This window comes from Lepidochelys olivacea (assembly GCF_965140295.1).
Source record: "Lepidochelys olivacea isolate rLepOli2 genome assembly, chromosome: 22".
In the NCBI taxonomy this organism is placed as follows: Eukaryota; Metazoa; Chordata; order Testudines; family Cheloniidae; genus Lepidochelys; species Lepidochelys olivacea.
The window spans coordinates 16755071-16774979 of record NC_140432.1 but is presented as its reverse complement, the minus strand read 5'-3'; the positions used below and the strand labels follow the sequence as shown (position 1 = coordinate 16774979).

The 19909-nt window shown below is 44.2% G+C and overlaps 1 protein-coding gene across 2 annotated transcripts in view; it reads right to left on the bottom strand.

Annotated features, from left to right (window-relative positions):
* BCO2 (beta-carotene oxygenase 2) overlaps positions 1 to 19909 on the bottom strand; it is a 79484-nt gene that overhangs the window by 16802 nt on the left and 42773 nt on the right. The window contains exons 1-3 of one of the 2 annotated variants that reach the window (XM_084611992.1): positions 14111 to 14317; positions 5686 to 5890; positions 2943 to 3154 (exon numbers count right to left, since the gene is read on the bottom strand). In XM_084611992.1, coding sequence (XP_084468118.1) covers positions 2943 to 3154; positions 5686 to 5890; positions 14111 to 14198 — 505 coding nt within the window. In that variant the 5' untranslated portion in view covers positions 14199 to 14317. Of the gene's footprint in view, positions 1 to 2942; positions 3155 to 5685; positions 5891 to 14110; positions 14318 to 19909 lie in introns of those variants that run through there. The other variant, XM_084611991.1, reaches the window with a different exon arrangement.

Below are 19909 nucleotides of genomic sequence, written 5' to 3'. Positions count from 1 at the left end.
TTAGAGTGTGAGTGCACCTCACATTGCTGTGTCTGCACTGCACAGTTGACTCAGTCTGAGCACCTGAGCCCAGGTGTAAGCCTCCCCTCTGCAAAGTCCTACCCACATTACATTGTCCTCCTTGTTTCTGCACTCACCTGTCTCTCTCTGCAGGCCTACAGCAGGGTTTTATACATAATACTTAGTCCTGCCTTGAGTGCAGGGGACCGGACTAGATGACCTCTCGAGGTCCTTTCCAGTTCTATGATTCTATGGTTTTCTTTCTTTTCTATCTCAGTGATCTATAGCAGCACACAGGGCTCTACCTATGCAGGTGAGTTCATGCCAAAGAAAAGACTTGTTTTTAATGCAAACTGAAGAAATCTGATTCCTTTTGATTCAGGTACTACTAAGTCATTGTGCAGGCTCATTTCAGTGTCTTGCAACTAAAGGAAACCAATGATATTACAAACGGAATGCAGACCTGAGGGAAAGGCAACCCCTGGCGAGGGCTGAGATATTCTTTATTATAAGGCCAGACAACCAGTTGCCAGTATTTATCAGAAAGCATGAGCAGAGAACCCAGATTGCACTCTGTACAGGAGGCCAGGTCAGCAATGTAAAAAGCAGAAGCAGGCCCCATACTGGGACAATGCAATTCAAATTCAATGCAAGGGGCATTGTCCCATCACTTGGGACATTAATTGGACTGGACAAAATAACAGGAAATGTACAAAAGGGGATTATCTGTCACTGACTTCTAATGGGAGTGCAAGGGGAATTGATTGAAGGAGACCTGGGAGGCATTTTCCTTCTCTTAACTTCACTAGGGTCTTGTCTACACAAGAGAAGAAATCAGTTTGTAACTGAACTGGATGCACTGAAATAGTTTAAGACAAACATTTCAGCACCAACATGTGAAATAGATTTGTTTCACCCTGCACTCACGCTAGCATTGTCCTAAACCATTTCGGCTGCAATGTCCTCTGGATATCTAGCCTACAATTCCTAGCTGAGCTCCTGGACGCATTCTAGATTGCAGAAGGCTACGACTGGTTATTAAACCCACTGACAGATGGCCTGTTGTAATTATTTATTAGAGCAGGTAGGGCATTTCTAGGTATGGACACAAGTGTTCTACAAATGTTCTAGAGCAGTGGTTCTCAAACTAGGGCTGCCGCTTGTTCAGGGAAAGCCCCGGCCAGGCCGGGACGGTTTGTTTACCTGCCGTGTCTGCAGGTTCAGCTGATTGCGGCTCCCACTGGCCGCGGTTCGCCGCTCCAGGCCAATGGGGGCTGCGGGAAGCGGCGCGGGCCAAGGGATATGCTGGCCGCCCTTCCTGCAGCCCCCATTGGCCTGGAGTGGCGAACCACAGCCAGTGGGAGCCGCGATCAGCCAAACCTGCGGACACGGCAGGTAAACAAACCGGCCCAGCCCACCAGGGGCTTTCCCTGAACAAGCGGTGGCCCTAGTTTGAGAAACACTGTTCTAGAGGCTTTAACCAATTTAATCTCCCAAGTGTAGACCAGACCAAAGGAGCAGTCAGTGGGCCCTGACTGATTTGCAGGGAAGGAATGGGATGCAGGCTGAGCTGCATTTGCTGGTTTCATACAGGTAGCTTCGCCCCTCCTCTATGCTTCACTCAGGAGATAGAGTAACAGCCATGTTAGTCTGTATTCGCAAAAAGAAAAGAAGTACTTGTGGCACCTTAGAGACTAACCAATTTATTTGAGCATGAGCTTTCATGAGTTAACTATATTTCCTTCAAATGTACCTGAAGCGAATCCTGTGAGTCACCATCCACAAATAACCTGGTTCTATCTAAGCAAACAATACACTATAAATTATTAAGGCTATGATTTTTTCATGGATATTTTTAGTAAAAGTCATGGACAGGTCATGGGCAATGAACAAAAATTCACGGAAGACGTGACCTGTCAGTAACTTTCACTAAAAACATCCCTGATAAAATGGGGAGGGAGGAAGGTCCAGCAGTGGGGGCTGGGGAGCTCCAGGGAATCCCCCACCACCCAAGGGGCTGGGGAGCTCCAGGGACTCTCCCGCCACCCAAGGGGGCTGGGGAGCTCCAGGGAATCCCCCGCCACCCAAGGGGGCTGGGGAGCTCCAGGGAATCCCCCGCCACTCTGCAGGACTGGGAGCTGGTGTGGGCCTGCTGGGAGCTGGGACAGTCCTCCACTGTGGCGGCTGGGCTGCTGCAGGGCCCCAGTGTCACGGAGGTCACAGAATCTGTGACTTCCATGACATCCGTGACATACTCATAGTCTTAACTATAATCCTACAGCTAATGGTACGTCCGCTTCGGTGTGCCATCCTCTCCTCACCCGTATCACCCTCCCGCCCCTTACCGCAGGAAGGAAAGGAATAACCTACATACCCTAAAAGCTTAGCAAGGTGTGGGGCTTTCAAGACAGGTTTGTACTAAAACCGGCAGATTGTAAGATGCTCATTACGGCACCCTACAGGGTGTTGCTTGTGAGAGGAGGTGCAGAATTTACACAAACCCTGGAACAAGGTGAATCAAATTTGGTAACAAACCCAAAAGTTAAGTAAATGGCATCAAAGGGACCAATGGCGAGAGGTGCTGAGCTACCAGTGCTCCTGTCAACTTCACCTGGAGCTCTGGGTGCCCCCAGCACCTCTGGAGACCAGGCCCAAGGTGCACAAACAGTGAGCTACATTTCTGATTTTGGGTGGAAACAACATGGGGGGGGGGAAGGGGAGCCAAAATCCCAAGTTAAGTGTTTCTATTTCAGCTGAGTTTGGCTTGGAGTTGTTTCTTCAGAGGGGTGATCCCCACAGAAACATGACCACTCAAAGCAAAACCACTAAAACTTCCACACAGCTCCCTTCAAACCTAAAAACTGTTCCTCCAAACAAATATCACCCACTTGGGATGCATACCACCTCCAAAAACATTGCTTTCAACTAAGGAACATACTTACGTGGCATCTCAAACCACGAAATGAAGCGACCAAAGATGCTCTTGCATGGGTCCGGCATAGCCAGGGTTCCGAACTCCGAGACCATGATCCGATTGTGCTGGCTGTTAGTCACATAGGAATCACTCTGCAGGAACTTGCTCCTGTAAGTCACGATGCCATTTTCCAGTTGGAACTGATGCAGCAGGGCCATGCCATCAAACCAATGGTTAAATCTTCCAGCCGAGCAGAGAAACAAAATTACAAGAAGGATCAGTGCAGTGCCGCATCCTCCCACGCCTTCTCCTAAGACCCTGGTGTTTGTTATTATCTGCGCTATAATCTGAGAACCAGATCCTACAAACACTTTTATCATGAAACAACTTTGTGTGTGTCTGTGTGTGTGTAAGAGAGCACGAACACAACGGAAAAACTCAGACATGCAGCTACTCATGTGCCTACATGTTTGCAGGCACAGGGTCCAAGTTTAGAGACAGGCTCAAATTATCAAAAGCATCTAGGGGTTTGTCTACACAGCAAGCTACAGCAAGTCTCAGACCCCAGGTGCTAAAAATAGCTGTGTAGACATTTGGGCTCAGGCTGGAGTTCAGGCTCTAAAGCCTGGAGGGGGGATGAGGGGCTTCAGAGCCCAAGCCCAAACATCTACCCAGCTGTTTTTAGGATGTATTAGCAGCAGTATTGTAAGCAAGACACAAGAAGTAATTCTTCCTCTCTACTCCACGCTGATTAGGCCTTGACTGGAGTATTGTGTCCAGTTCTGGGTGCCTCATTTCAGGAAAGATGTCGACAAATTGGAGAAGGTCCAGAGAAGAGCAACAAAAATGATTAAAGGTCTAGAAAACATGACGTACGAGGGAAGATTGAAAAATTGGGTTTGTTTAGTTTGGAAAAGAGAAGACTGAGAGGGGACATGATAACAGTTTTCAAGTACATAAAAGATTGATACAAGGAGGAGGAAGGAAAATTGTTCTTTTTTACCGCTGATGATAGGACAAGAAGCAATGGGCTTAAATTGCAGGAAAGAAGGTTTAGGTTGGACATTAGGAAAAACTTCCTATCTGTCAGGGTGGTTAAGCACTGGAATAAATTGCCTAGGGAGATTGTGGAATCTCCATCACTGGAGATTTTTAAGAGCAGGTTGGACAAACACCTGTCAGGGATGGTCTAGATAATACTTAGTCCTGCCTTGAGTGCAGGGAACTGGACTACATGACCTCTCGAGGTCCCTTCCAGTCCTATGATTCTGTGAAGCACAACAAGCCCCATAAGTCTGGCTGTAGACCCAGACTTTGAGACTTGCTGTCACAGGCTGCTGCTTGCAGTACAGATGTACCCTAAGAGTAAGTCTGCACTGGAATAAAAGACCTGCAGCATGGCCATGGCTCTCCCGGATCAGCTGACTCGGGCTCGCAGTGGTTGGGCTGCGGGACTAAAAATTGCTGCATAGACCTTTGGGTTTGGGCTGGAACCCAGACACTGTGGCTCTCCTCATACGTGGATCCTGGAGCTCAGGCTCCAGCATAAGCCCAAATGTCTGTGCAGCAATTTTACAGCCCCGCAGCCTAAGCCCATTGAGCCCAAGTCAGCTGACCTGGGCTAGCCACGGGTGTTTAATTGCTGTGTAGACGTGCCCTAAGTGGCTTAAGCGTCTAAGTCTCATTTCCAAAAGTGACTTTCGACACCTAGAAGCCTGAGTTCCGTTCACTTTCAATGACTCAACCTCCTAAGTGCTTAAGTGTCTTTTGAAAATGGGCCTTAGTGCTTCTGAGAACGTTACCCACAAGCTTTCATGGACTGAAACTATGTTGTTCTACAAAGCCCCTGCATGCTTATGGTGCTGCAGAAATAGAACACAAATTAGGGTTGTCTTCACTAACTCTTAGTGCATGGCAAGCTGGGGTGTAAATCTATCCTCAGGAGCCTGCTGTGAGCTGAATGTCTAACCAGTCCCTAGTATGCTTTGGTCTACTCCTGTTTTGTTATTTAAAGCCCCTTGAGCAAGAAACAATCTGGGAGCAATGGGCCAAACTACAGCACTTCGCAGAATTCCATCCCCTCCACAGAGGAGATGCCCTGTGAGGCCTTTTGAAGAAGACCAGTTTTTCAGAGGTAGAACATCAGGTGTGCTAATCTCCATCAGCCACTCTTGCTCCCATCCAGTCAATGTGAAGATGAGCCAGCTCTGTGGGTTTGCTTGAGTGACAGACCATCAGTCAAACACTGGCTTGGGTTCTAACTTGTTAAAAATATAGATCTACATTTTTTTGTTTTGAAATGAGAGAACACCAACCAGCGTGAGGGCTGGGTTTGTTTTTATAGCCACATAAACAGCTTAGTGTAATCAGGATGGCAAATCATGCCTGGGACTACAGGGTGGGCGTGGGAAGTGGCTGTTACAGACAGAGCACTGGGAGTCAGGATGCCAGGGTTTCATCCCCAGCTTTGTTAGCTCATGTTGTGGCCTTCCGCTGGTCACGGCCTCCTTTAAACTGTGGAAAAACACCTTCCTACTTCCCAGGGAGGTCACGAGGATTAATGAATCTGGCTAGTAAAGGTGCTGAAAGCTTCTTGATGAGAGAAGAGTTTGTATTAGAAGAATGGGATCTATAAGCATTTCCTCATGGTCACACACCTTCAGAGCTAAGGAAGGCCTCTAATGGCTGTGATGTATTTATGCAGGTGCCTTCTAGGTTTGACCAACCCCCAGCCTGGAATCATTAGAAAGTACAATCAAATCTAGACTTACTTCTCCTCTCCAAACTCAAACTTCCCAGGCCCATTCCTTAGCAGGCTGCCATTGAGCCACTTTGGAATGTGCCCTTTGACCTTTGTCAGGATGGGCTGAGGAGTCTCTTCCACACTTCTCATTAGTGGCGAGATGCATTGCAAACCCTTCCGGTTGCTGAAGGTGAGCGGCTCCTGTTGTGGGCTCGGCAGAAAGTCCTTTAGAACTGCGAAGAACAAATAAGAAGTTAGAAGACAGCAAGTGACTAAGGCCCTTAGTGCTAAAGGCTACAGACTGACAGCCACCAGCCTAGATATCTGCAAGTCGGGCTTGGAGTTCCATGACAAAAGCATCCTGCAAATAACCAAAATGCAACCGATGTTCAAAATAAAACTCTGCTTCCAGAGTTTCTGTCACTGCCATGGGGAGCTGAAAATTCAGTGCATTAAATCTTACTGTGATTAATCCAGCACAGACACCTGCAAGGTACTTTTGTATGTTGCAGAGAGGGAGGAAATGAACTTTTCAGGAAGACTAAGCTAATATAATTTATTTGAACATGTAACAACAGTAAGTGAGACAGACATTTGTTACGACCATCTAGAGAGAGAGACTATAATGTGCCCAGAAATAAATATGTTGCAACCTAAATAGAGAGAACACAAAGTGGTGCTTATAGATTCCCCGGAAAACCTCATGCTGAACTCCTCCAAAGGCTCTGCTCTTCCACCAACACCAGTGTAAGAGTATCTGTTACAGAGTCTATGCAGGCACCTAGGTCTCCCCATTGAGTGACGGTCCATTGTAGTACCAGGTGGGCTGGGCACAATGCAGGTATGGAAAGCAGTACAGAGGAGCCACCCTAGCACTACTACAGCCCAGACCCAGGCTCAGCCAGCCTGGGAGCAGTGTGCAGGGAACATGCTCAGTCCCAGGGGTTTCCAATCAGTGGTGGGAGGTGATGCATCAGTGCAGGGCAGTACCTCTCAGTCAAGCTCTCAAGGCTTCATTATCAAATGTATTTCTCTGTTCACCTAGATACCTTGGTGATGGGTGCATTAGAAATGCAGAGGAGACTGGACACAGGGGAACATTTTTATACAGCTTGTTACTTAGTTAACTGGCTCCCATGGCCCCAGGGTGGCTCTGAACACACACTGTAGAGGCATAAAAAGCAGGAACATACCCCGAGAGAGCAAGATCACTATGTTCATGCCCTAGGGGATACATGCAGCTTGTCAGAGATGCAACAAGTCAGATGTCACACATGACTCAGCAGGTGGGGCGAGGGCACATCTGAGTATCTGCCGGGGACCTGTCCCTCCTTCAAAGTAGGTTAGTCACATCTAGGCAAAAGGCACTTTAGTCCCCTAACAGTCATGCCTGCTACTTGCTTTTGGAAACCAAGAAGAATTAGCTTTGTTTGTAAAAAATAAAACAAACTCTCTGTATAGTTGCTGACTGGGATATGGGATTGGCCACCTCCATAAAAGCCACCATTAGAACAAACAGCCTTCTCTGTTTTTTTGTCATGCAAGACCCCTTTTTAATCGTGGCACCAGCAAATCACCTGCTAGGCGGAAAGTCCCCTGTGCTGCAACAACTGTAGAACAAAGGTCAGTTCATTGCAAGAGCTTCTGCTTCTTAGCAGCTTTCTCCTCTATTTTACAGATCACATTCTTTCCCCCTTCTGTGGCATTGTTCTCTCTTAAGATTCCTGTTTCTTACCTGCTCTGAGAGCCAGACAGCTTCCCCTCCACTGGGGTGATTCCTGTGTACAGGATTAGATGTTCTGTATTCCAAGTGCAAAAGCTTGACGTGGGAGTGAAACAACTCTCCAGAAGAGACCTGGTTGCACAGCATTAGCATACACCTTTCTGATCCCTGAGGTGGAAGCAGCCAGCCCCATGCCTATGTATTACAGCATCAGAGCTGAACAGTGAATAAAACCTTCTGCAACAATTCTCTTTTCTCAAGATATTTCCATTATACCTGTCACTGTCATATCTGAGCCTTAATTTTTATACCAACCCACGAAAGTGGTTTTGCCATAGACCCAAATTCTCTCTCCTCCCATCATTTCCAGTAAAGTGTTTTTTAAAGAGTGCCTGATTGCAACATCTTACACTGTGAAGGCAACAGTCAGTGTCATGCACAGCAACAGAGAACAAGCTGAACAGATGCCTGGAATGAGATGGACTGTCTTCCAGCTGAAGTCTTTAAATCAAGACCAGACACCTTTCTAAAAGATCCAGTTCCCTTCAACCAGAAGGTATTGTGCTGGATGCAGGAACAGAAATTCTTCAGCCTGCATTATGCAGAAGGACAGAATGGATGATCACAATGGTTTCCTCTCGCTAGGAACTATATATACAAAAAGATGGGGTTTAAATTAGCTGTTATGACTCAAGAACAAGATCTTGGAGTCATTGTGGATAGTTCTCTGAAAACATCCACTCAATGTGCAGCAGAGGCCAAGCAAAGCTAACAGAACATTAGGAACCATTAAAAAAGGGATAGATAATAAAACAGAAAATATCGTAATGCCACTATATAAATCCATGTATGCCCACATCTTGAATACTGTGGGCAGTTCTTGTCATCCCATCTCAAAAAAGATATATTAGAATTGGAAAAAGTACAGTGAAGGGCAACAAAAATTATTAGGAGTATGGAATAGTTTTCCTACTAGGAGAGATTAAAAAGACTTGGACTGTTCATCTTAGAAAAGAGATGACTAAAGAGGGATATGATCGAGATCTATAGACGTACATATAAAAGCATGTATGGTATGAAAAAGTGAATAGGGAAGTGTTATTTACCCCTTCATATAACACAAGAACTAGGGGTCATCCAATGAAATTAATAGGCAGCAGATTAAAAACAAACAAAAGGAATACTTCTTCACAAAATACAGTCAACCTGTGGAACTCATTGCCATGGGATATAGTGAAGTCCAAAAGTATAACTGGGTTCAAAAAAGAATTAGATGAGTTCATGGAGGATAGATCCATCAATGGCTCCTTGCCAAGATGGTCAGAGACACAACCCCATGCTCCCGGTGTCCCTAAACCTTCAACTACCAGAAGCTGGGACTAGACCACAGGGGATGGATAACTCCAAATTGTCCTGTTCTGTTTATTCACTCTGAAGTATCTGGCACTGGTCAGTCAGAATACAGGCTACTGGGCTAGTTGGACCATTGGTCTGACCCAGTATGGCCATTCTCATGTTCTTAAAATCTGCAAATCTGGTCTACGCTCAAAAATTGCTCACTGCTAACAATGGATGTCAGTCACAAGTTCAGCAGCACAGTTTAACAACTAGCAGAGTTTGACTAGCAAGTCAAAGCATGGACATCAGTGCTGTTATGTTCACAGCACACAGAGAATTAGATAAGCACATAAATACCCTTGATGAAAGGTTGCAACATAACACCATTTCATTTCTTAGAATTCAGAACAATAACACACAAGAACCCCAAAACAGAGAGAGAAAAAACAGGCTACTCTCTACAGCAGTGAGACAAAGCTCACCCTATCTTGCTTTAAATTGGCTCTTTCCAGATTGATACCAATTGCACTGACTGCAAGCAGGACCAGAAACCTCCAGCCCCACTGTCAAGTGATAGTTTGCAACTCCCCACATTCCATAATCCAACACAAGTGTTGTTTCAGACACCTGTGATTAAAACTTAATCCACGCAGGGGTTAACCAAGGGTTTCCAGAATCATGCTGAAAAGTTTAGACTGGTGTACCTTTGCTGTCCGACTGCACCTCAGCCCAGTGCTGGCACCCATTGTCAGCAATGGGTAGTTCTTCCTCATATAGACTGCGATAGAGTGGGCTGAGGTCTTGATAGGTTCAAGGTATTATAATTTTTAGTCTATGGTAACCCCACAATGTACTGGGTACTTTCCTGACATTCAAGAAGGGACAGTCCCTGTCCCCAGGAGCTTACAATTACACGCAGTAGAAAGAGGTATGGGGAAGGGGAACCTTACAGAGGAAAGGGACGTTGCTTAGTGCACATTGACTAGGAAGCTATTCTGTGTGAAGGGGCAGCTGGGTAAAGCAGACAGACAAAGGGAGCAGCCAGAACAGAAACTTGGGCAGAGCACGAGGAGCTGGGCATGTAGGGGGAGATGAGGAAATGCAGTAATTCGTAAAGTGCTTTGAAGACATAAAATGACACGCAGAGCTTTTCTTGGGCTTTCGAGATGCAGCTGGGCCAAGCCCTGAAAGGGAGGAACTGCAAAGATATGATGCAGGAGAGTGGAAGTCAGCAGAGCAACAGAGAAAGGTGGCAACAGGAGGGACCCTGGCAGGAGAGCCCAGGTGGGCTGCAGCAGGCTTGCAAGTTGTGCACACCCCTGGCTAACTGAGCCACCTATACATCCTGTAAGGGGGTGTTGTGTCTTTTGGTCTTTACCCAACAAATGTAATACGAAGGAACTATATGAGCACAGTTGTGGGGGTGGGGGAGGGTCTAAGTAACCATGCTTACTATGTAGATTGAACATGCCAGGCCTAGCTCCATACACACAGGGACTGGGTGGCTTCTGACACATAAGGAACAGTCAGGGCTACTAGAGAGTTCACAAACTATTTAAAGGGATACTATCCAATTCTTCTACACTACAGGGGGAATCTTTGCTCCCAGGGGACTTTAGAACTCAGTCTCTGATCCTTTGCCTTGCAGAGAGAGCTGAAAACATGACTAATATAAACCAGCTGCTGAGACTGGACTGGGCTCCACATTTGGAGCATGAACGGGCAGATTTTACCTAGGGAATATCATGTGCATCACAGACTGAGGAGGAGCATTTCTGAGGAATCCCCTTGTTGAAATGTTGGCCACACATCCCAGTTAACAGGTGCAGCAGCCCATGGCAGGCACAGATTGAGGAGAACTCTCTTAAACCAACACTTACTCAGTTTGTGGGCTCAGCCAGCCGAGCTCACAAGGCCTCATCAGCACAAAGAGACAGGTGTGGTTCAGCATTTGGTTTAGATTAACCCGTATTGACTAAGGTTTAGCTGTAAGCATAACAAGGACAAACAGTGGCCAGCAATGGTACAGCTAAGCCCCTTCCTGAAACAGAAATATTTCCTAGTGCAAGCAAGGCCTGAGGCTGAAGAAATTCTAGACAATATTAAAATTCCATCTCTTATGAGGTGGCATTTCCTATCAGGAAGCAATTCCTTCTGACAAAACCAATCACTTTCACCACCTCAGCTATATCTTCCAGCCTCCCTCCTTTAATCCTTGAGATTAAATTAAATTGCTGCACAAATGATCTGTAAATCTCCAAAGCCGGATGTCTAGTTCTTCAGAGACAAATTCAGCAATCAGTACAAGAGAACAGAGGAAGGACAATTCAGCAAGAAACTGGTTGACAAGCTGCACTTTTGTAAGCTTGCTTGTTCAGATCTGCTACTAAGGACAGGTAAGGTTGCATGTTGTCCTGAAGGGATATGGCAATTTACCCTCCTACAATGTGGATATCTGGCTCACCAATCCTCAAATCCTTCTTAGATCTCTAATATGAGACTGCAGCTAGATAAATAAGTCAGGTTGCAGGGCTAAAGTAATTATCCTGCAACATATAGCTGCCTCTCCCTCTTAAAACTCAATTAAATTCTATTAAATCCCATATAAAATAATTCATCCAATCCCAACATTAATGCTGATAAAAATCCATTAGAAATAAAGAGAGGGAGTCTTTTCATACAAGCTGAAATCTGACAGCTATACAGACTGATAGAGGCATTTATAGAGGAGTTGGTTGAGATATTCTAGCTGTAAAACATTTTCATTTCAAAATTTTAAACAGAGAGGCTGCAGTTCCACTAAATAGACATTTCTGCAGAGTTGTTATGGTCTAGGATCCAGAACGGGAACTGAGTAGACTCTGTTCTGTAGATTTTTCCCTGTCTCCAAAATGTGAGTACTCCAGCTCATCTCTCAACACCTAACCTCCCCAAAAATGGTCCCCGCAACTCACACGAATCAGATTTGGGCAGAATTCAAGGACAAATCACATAGCATTCTTTTAAACAGTGTTTGGCTCAAAGAGGAGCTGGGTTTGTCCACAGAAGCTTAAGCTGAGAGCATAGTTACATTTATATCCTTAGAACAGTTAACAGTAAGGCAAGCAGCTGGCAAAACTACCATAAAGTGATATAATTTTAAGATGAAGACCCAGACACCATTAGAAAAAGGCAACATACAAAAGGAAAACAAGTGGGCTTTGTACCCTGTTTCTTGAGATGAACAAAGCCTGATACATTCTTTGTTAAACATTTGTTTTAATCAGATATCCCTCAAAATCCTGTTTTTCATGGAAAACTCTACGGATAACTGGAGAGCTAGCAGGATTATGGCTGACTCTGGGGAAGTGACACCAGCTAGAGTGAAAAAGGGATTTTTATTCAGACTGTTTAGGGGTTTTATCACGACCTGTTTCACTCAAATGCCTGAACAAACAACAGGAAGAAAAGATCTTGTTACAGATTCAGTATTCAGCTAAAGGTTGAGAAATCTCATTCTACGTCCTTGGGGTCTCCAACCAGACTACCAGCAAAAACAATACTGGGAAGACCTAGTATTGCCAATTAGGTACAAGGGGGGAGGGGGCGGGGGGAAACCTCAGGCCTTTTTTGCCCAACTCATAGAATCAAAACAGGGCACAGTCCCATATGCCTCCCTGTACAGCTCATCTTTAAGGATGATTTAGATATAATGAAAGCAGATAGGGGGAGATGCTGAGGGATGGACTATCCAAGAGATCCCCACCCTAAATTATAGAGTGATTCAAGAATCCACCTTCAAACGTACCGTGGCCTTTGTAAGTTAGAACTGTGGAAGTTTCACATACATGCTGCCTTGATAGCTTTGCTTTGAGAAATATAGCTCTTCTATCAAAATATAACACAAGACGGCCACAGACACATGCAGTATTGGATCTTTCAGTGGAAAACACTTTACTTTACCAGATCTGAAATGGTGGGGCCAGAGGTTGTTACAGATAGCACTGAAGCCCAGCACTAACATTCCTCAGACATTTTGTGTTGATAATTCCGTCTTTATATTTTCCATCTCCATTCTGATAAAGAACTGCCTGATATTGGATTTCTTGTCATGCCTCACAAATTTAGCAACAGATTTGATTAAAGAGTTAGCCTCTGGGGCTGGCTCCTAACTTCGTATCCTGAGATACACACTGGATAACATCATCACAAGACAGGCTTGGAAAAATATCCAACCTCTTGATGTCCATGGGAGCGGCCCTTTGATTCTACCAAAAAAAAATTCAGCGGGGAATCTGGTTAATTCCTTTCTTTTACAGCTCACCTCCAGATCGCAATGAGTGATGACAGATCTCTCTGTTAAACAAGCAGCAGATTTAAAATTGTGTAGTGGTAGCATACACTGCTGAGTCCCCTGGAGATACTGCACAGAACTCCAAATGGTGGCCTCTTCCTGCCTCCTGTGGTGGGTGATCCAACGGTGGGTGATCCAAACTTCAGTAGGGGCCCCTGCCCCAAGCAGCCATTTCCCTGTTACAACCCACTGACACTTCCCTCATACAACAGACTCCCTGCAGAGACGCTGCTGTTCCTATTAATTTAGGCTTAAATAGAGACTGGGAGTGGCTAAGTCATTATGCAAGGTAGCCTGTTTCCTCTTGTTTTTTCCTACCCTCCCCCCCCCCCCCGATGTTCTGGTTTAACTTGGATTTAAACTTGAAGAGTTGTCAGTTTGGATGAGCTATTACCAGCAGGAGAGTGAGTTTGTGTGTGTATGGGGGCGGGGGGGATGTGAGAAAACCTGGATTTGTGCAGGAAATAGCCCAACTTGATTGTCATGCACATTGTGTAAAGAGTTGTCACTTTGGATGGGCTATCACCAGCAGGAGAGTGAATTTGTGTGGGGGGGTGGAGGGTGAGAAAACCTGGATTTGTGCTGGAAATGGCCCACCTGATGATCACTTTAGATAAGCTATTACCAGCAGGACAGTGGGGTGGGAGGAGGTATTGTTTCATATTCTCTGTGTATATATAAAGTCTGCTGCAGTTTCCACGATATCCATCTGATGAAGTGAGCTGTAGCTCACGAAAGCTTATGCTCAAATAAATTGGTTAGTCTCTAAGGTGCCACAAGTACTCCTTTTCTTTTTGCTGTTTACTGATGGTTTCCCGAGCTCTAAACCTGTATTTTCCATTTATAATCTGATATAATCTGTGCAATGCATTTGCTCCTCCTGTTTATTAGCTTGCAAAATAACTAGGGATCTCCGTGCTGTCTAGCAAACTCATTGTATCATTTAATTCCTAATTTCTATTAGAAATAAAATTCCTCTACTGACCTGTCTCCAGCAGCAGATCTAAGAGCAGGAGACCCGTCAGTCCCTGTGCAGGAGGGAGAGAAGGGGATTCTTACCTGGGATGGATTTCATCAAACAGCAGAGGAAATGTCCCACATTCACAGGCAGGAGACTGATGGCAAACAGAAGGATTTGGGAAAACATCTGGAAGATCCTCAGCTCTGAAGAAAGCCTCAGATCCAAGGGTATCTGGGAAAGATGGTATTGTGCAGCTGGCTCCGATGGATGTGTTGAGTAGGACTGGCTGAGGCCATCACTTCAGAATAAAAGCCTGTACAATGGTAGGGATGAGCCTGCACAGTGCAGCAGATAGCTAAACCAATGTTGTGGTTTAAGTGCACCTGCAGGTCTCTAGCTGCTCATGAGGGGGCGACTTTATTCTCAGAACCAGTCTCCCTTAGAAATAAATCCTAAGGCAAAAGCTGCTGCTTTGGAGCTATCAGTTGCTCTAGGCAGCTCAACAGTGCTTATGTCCTTATGCAGATTGGGCTAGGTAAGTATTATGTATGATGTATAGTTAAGACTGCACATTTCCCAGCTCTGACAGGCAGGACTTTACTGAAGAGCTTTGCATAAAACATAATAGTTCCACCAGTAAGCAAACTATCTGTAGCTTTCAGAATGATTTTCTTTTCGCTACAGAAAGTCAGGGGCTCCCAGCAGAGACTGTTCTGTTCAGATCCTGATGAAGAATTATTAGCACTTAGTGCTTTTTAAACTGTTTCTGCAAAATACTTTCCAAGCATGAGTCAAACCTCAAAACATTCACATATGGCACTATTCCTATTTTATATTAACAAACTGAAGCATGGAGTTATCAGGTGCATAAGTTAGGTCGCAGTAGTACTGATGCCATGATACTTTATTGTGAGTGGTGCTGGGGGATGTGGGAGTGCATATAAGGAGGGAAGAAACAATATATGTGCCCAGGTACCCAGGCCTCCAGGCAACCTTGATAAAGGATGACATCTTTCTCTTCAAAAATCCTTTTCACTTAGTCTCAGCAGTCAGTTCAGGAGCTGGGTGACCTTTTTTACCTAATGACAGGTTTCAGAGTAGCAGCCGTGTTAGTCTGTATCCGCAAAAAGAAAAGGAGTATTTGTGGCACCTTAGAGACTAACCAATTTATTTGAGCATAAGTTTTCGTGAGCTACAGCTCACTTCATCGGATGCATGCAGTGGAAAATACAGTGGGGAGATTTTATATACACAGAGAACATGAAACAATGGGTGTTACCATAAACACTGTAACGAGAGTGATCAGGTAAGGTGAGCTATTACCAGCAGGAGAGAAAAAAAAAACCTTTTGTAGTGATAAGCAAGGTGGGCCATTTCCAGCAGTTGACAAGAACATGTGAGGAACAGTGGGGGTGGGGAAAGGGGAAATAAACATGGGGAAATAATTTTACTTTGTGTAATGACACATCCACTCCCAGCTTTATTCAAGCCTAATGTAATGGTGTCCAGTTTGCAAATTAATTCCAGTTCAGAGGCTCGTTCACCTGCACATCTACCAATGTGATATATGTCATCATGTGCCAGCAATGCCCCTCTGCCGTGTACATTGGCCAAACCGGACAGTCTCTACCTAAAAGAATAAATGGACACAAATCAGATGTTAAGAATTATAACATTCAAAAAACAGTCGGAGAACACTTCAATCTCTCTGGTCACTCGATTACATACCTAAAAGTGGCAATTCTTCAACAAAAAAACTTCAAAAACAGACTCCAATGAGAGACTGCTGAATTGGAATTAATTTGCAAACTGGACATCATTACGTTAGGCTTGAATAAAGACTGGGAGTGGATGTGTCATTACATGCTTTTAAAATTGTGCTGCATCTTCATTTCACAATTAAGTGAGAATGATCCCATAATATACATTGCTAGTTCTGAACGTATGTACACTTGGATACTAACTTCTCCTGATCTTTTAGAAGCTAAAGGTTGTGACACATTTGAAAAGGTGAGTGAAGACTGTGGGGTTATATATCTGCCTCCCTACATTTGCATCTGTAACATTCCCTTCCTTCCACCTTGATACCTTGCAGTTGCTTGTTTGGATAAGGATATAGAGTCCTGGATGCCAGAAGTTGGGAATAGGTGACAGGGGATGGAACACTTGATGATTACCTGTTCTGTTCATTCTCTCTGAAGCACCTGGCATTGGCCACTGTTGGAAGATAGGATACTGGGCTAGATAGACTTTTGGTCTGACTCAGTATGGCCGTTCTTATGTAATAAACAGCCAAAAAGTATTTTGTTCCATCCTAGAGAGTGAACATATATTGCCACAATCCACATAGGCACATAAATCCAAATCTAAATATAGTTTTCAGTTCCCATTTGTAATTATGCAAAACCCAATATGTAAGAATACTAAGGAATCTTTCAGAACATACGGGTACAGTTCCCTGCACTACTTTAAGTGTTTGTGTTATCACACCTATTAAGTGCTGGCTTGTCCACAGCCCATGAAGGACCCACTACCAGACTCAGAATCTCTTTTCAAGCAGTTTTATTTTTCAAACCCCAGGGTATGTCTACATTGTGTTTTAAAACTTGCAGCAGTGAGTCTCAAAGCCTGGGTCTACTACAGACTCAGTCAAGCTGATTCTAAAAACAGGCGTACAGACTGTAATGGCATACTTGGTGCTATGTGCAACTTCCCTTATTTAGGCTAACCTCAACCATATATGGCAGTACATTAAAGGATCTTATACCCAACACATCCAGTGTATCTCTCTGGGAAGGAAGCTCCGTAGTCAGTCCATATCTGGCACAGGCATCTGACTTGCTAAGTGGCAGCCCTAAAATCTACCGTGTACAAAGTTTACATAACACACACATTTGGGCTCAGGAGCCCACCCACATCCCTGGGCTTCAAAGCCCAAGCTCCACCCAAGCCCAAACACCTACATAGCTGAATTTTTAGTGCCATAGCACAAGCCCCACAAGCCTGAGTCTGTGGACCCGGGCTCTGAAACTCATTGCCACAGATTTTAAAGTGCAACGTAGACGTATCCCAAAACAACAACAGTTCCCCAGCCCACCCTGGGCTACAGCTCCCAGGGAATTTCCCCCTTTGCCTTTCTCAGGCCTTCCTGCTTCACATCTTATTGCACAAAAAGGACTGAGAAAGGCAAAGGGGGAAATTCCCTGGCAGCTGTAGACCATGGTGGGCTGAGTAATTCTTTTGTTGTTTTTGCTTATGCTTGAAAAATAAAACTGCCTGAAAAGAGATGCTGGGTGTGGCAGTGGGTCTGTCGTGGGCTGAGACAAGCAAATACCTTATACACCTATTGCTGGGAAAACAGAACCCTGAACACAAAATCAGGTTGCTAAAGGAAGGATTCTGGGAAAACATGTGAGATTCACCACTTAGTAAGCATCCTTATAGAAGATGGAAGACTGAATATTGAAGTCAGCACCAGAACAGCAAGAGCAAAAGACATTCTGGAAGAATAAACATCTGATCAGAAAGCACATAAATTTGGAGACTAAATTCTAACTCTTAAAACTTACATTTGGCCTGTATCAAATTATGGCTGTGAAACATGAACATTCCAACAATCAGTAACAAAGAAACTATAAGCCTTAGAATTATGATCTTATGGAATCATTTTGAAAATATGATGGATAACCACATAATCAATGAAAAGGTATTGGAGATCATTGGAACTCAGTAAATATTATTTAAAGAACTTATGAAAAGAAAGATTTGATTTACAGGGCACACTTTTAAGAAGTTCAGCAGGCAATGCATGTTCATGGGCATTGGAAGGGAAAGTTAATGACGAAGAATATGAGGCAAAAAAAGATCTTTGGATGGATGAAGTGAGCTGTAGCTCACGAAAGCTCATGCTCAAATAAATTTGTTAGTCTCTAAGGTGCCACAAGTACTCCTTTTCTTTTTGTGGTATCCTGGGTAGATCAAAAGGACTATTCATCCATACAAAAATTACCAGAGGATTGTCCAGAATGGGTTCCATGGTTGCTAATCTCCTGTAATTGAGATGCCACAGAAGAAGAAAAAGAGGATGTCACCGCATCCCTTCTCTTCTGCCTCTCCACACCCACTGCCAAAAAGAAAGTTTTAAAATGCAGGCATGAAATCTGGGCCTCTATTGAAGTCAACTGAAAAACTCTCATTTACTTCAGCAGGCCTACTATTTAACCCCAGGCCTATTTGCTATTTTTAAAGTACATTTATATTCTGTTACTGATCTGAGATTTTACACTTTTTTTTTAAAATTTACTAAGGCAGTACAGTTTAAACAGTGGAGGAGAAGCTTAAAGGAAAAGTAATTGCCAGTTAAGCTTTGCTGATTAGATCTGGCAGGTTTAAAACCAATTAATTTTCAGTTCAAACCTCCCTCAGTAAAACTGGAAAGCGGATTGTGGTGGGAAAGGTGCCAGTTGGAGTCCATAGGTAATTCATTCCTCAGTGACAATGTGGAACAGCTTTTAGATTCATTGTAGGTGATACAAACAGTTTTGTTTGTTTCTTCCCCCAGTAAATCTTGAGATATTTGAGAGAGGCGATTAGTAAAGATCACCATCAGTGTGGACAAGATAATAAAAACAGCAAAATGATACTCTGGTATATCAGAGAAGGGAACTAAAATAATCAGCAAGGAAACTACTGTGCTGTGAACACTACTATCTATATAGAAGTGTGAAGAACACTAACAGGCAGCCACCAGGCACACAGAAGGAGCACACTGATACTTTTAGCCAGTAAGATGGTCACTGCAGATTCTTTTTTCAACTGAGAGAAATTGAAACATGAAGTCAGCCAGTTGGTCAGTTTCTACACTGATGAAAAGACTTTTTATAAAATCAACAGAGAAGGAGAAACCTTTTTCTCTAAGGAAATGTTCTAAAGATTCTGGACATATTATTTTAAAGGATGTTCTATAACAGGGGTGGCCAACCTGTGGCTCCAGAGCCACATGAGACTCCTCAGAAGTTAATATGTGACTCCTTATATAGGCACCAACTCCAGGGCTTGAGCTACAGGCGCCAACTTTCCAATGTGCCGGGGCGGGGGGGCCTCAATGCTCAACCCCTGGCTCTGCCACAAGCCCTGCCCCCACTCCACCCCTTCCTGCGTCCTCCCCTGAGCCTGCCGTGCCCTTGCTCCTCCTCCCCCCTGCCCCAGCCTCCTGCACACCACAAAACAGCTGATCAGGAGGTGTGGGGAGGGCTGCTGGTGGGTGGGAGGCACTGGGAGCAGGGGGGAGGAGGAGCTGATGGGGGGCTGCTGACGTGTTACTGTGGCTCTTTGGCAATGTACATTGGTAAATTCTGGCTCCTTTTCAGGCTCATGTTGGCCACCCCTGTTCTATCAAAAGCTAAAACTTTATAAAATTAGTTGATTTTTTAAAAAATAACCAAGTTGATAATATTCCTTTGGGTAGTTGCCTAAATGTACATAGGGAAGAGATGGATGTTTTGTTCTTCTTTGGAGGAATTTCATCTAACTTTAATTCCATGTATTTGCTACCCAGATATGATGATGATAAGCACTTTAGAAATGCATAAAAGTGACTATTTCAAAGTCAGACAAACTTCATGTCTGCCCATTTAAAAAAAAACAAAAACATGTCATAAGAATTTTTTTTATTTTTGGCAATTCACTTAACTATGCAGTGTATAGTTTACCAATACCAAGTCCAGGTATTGTGGACATGACAAATGACTTTACTTTCAATGTGTCTTTGGACTATAAAGCGCACTCACTAGAACAGAGTCCCAACATATGTAACATCTTCTGCAGATGCTTATACCTTGGGTGACATAGGTTATGAATATTTTACAACTCAGATGCAAAAAGAATACGACATGACT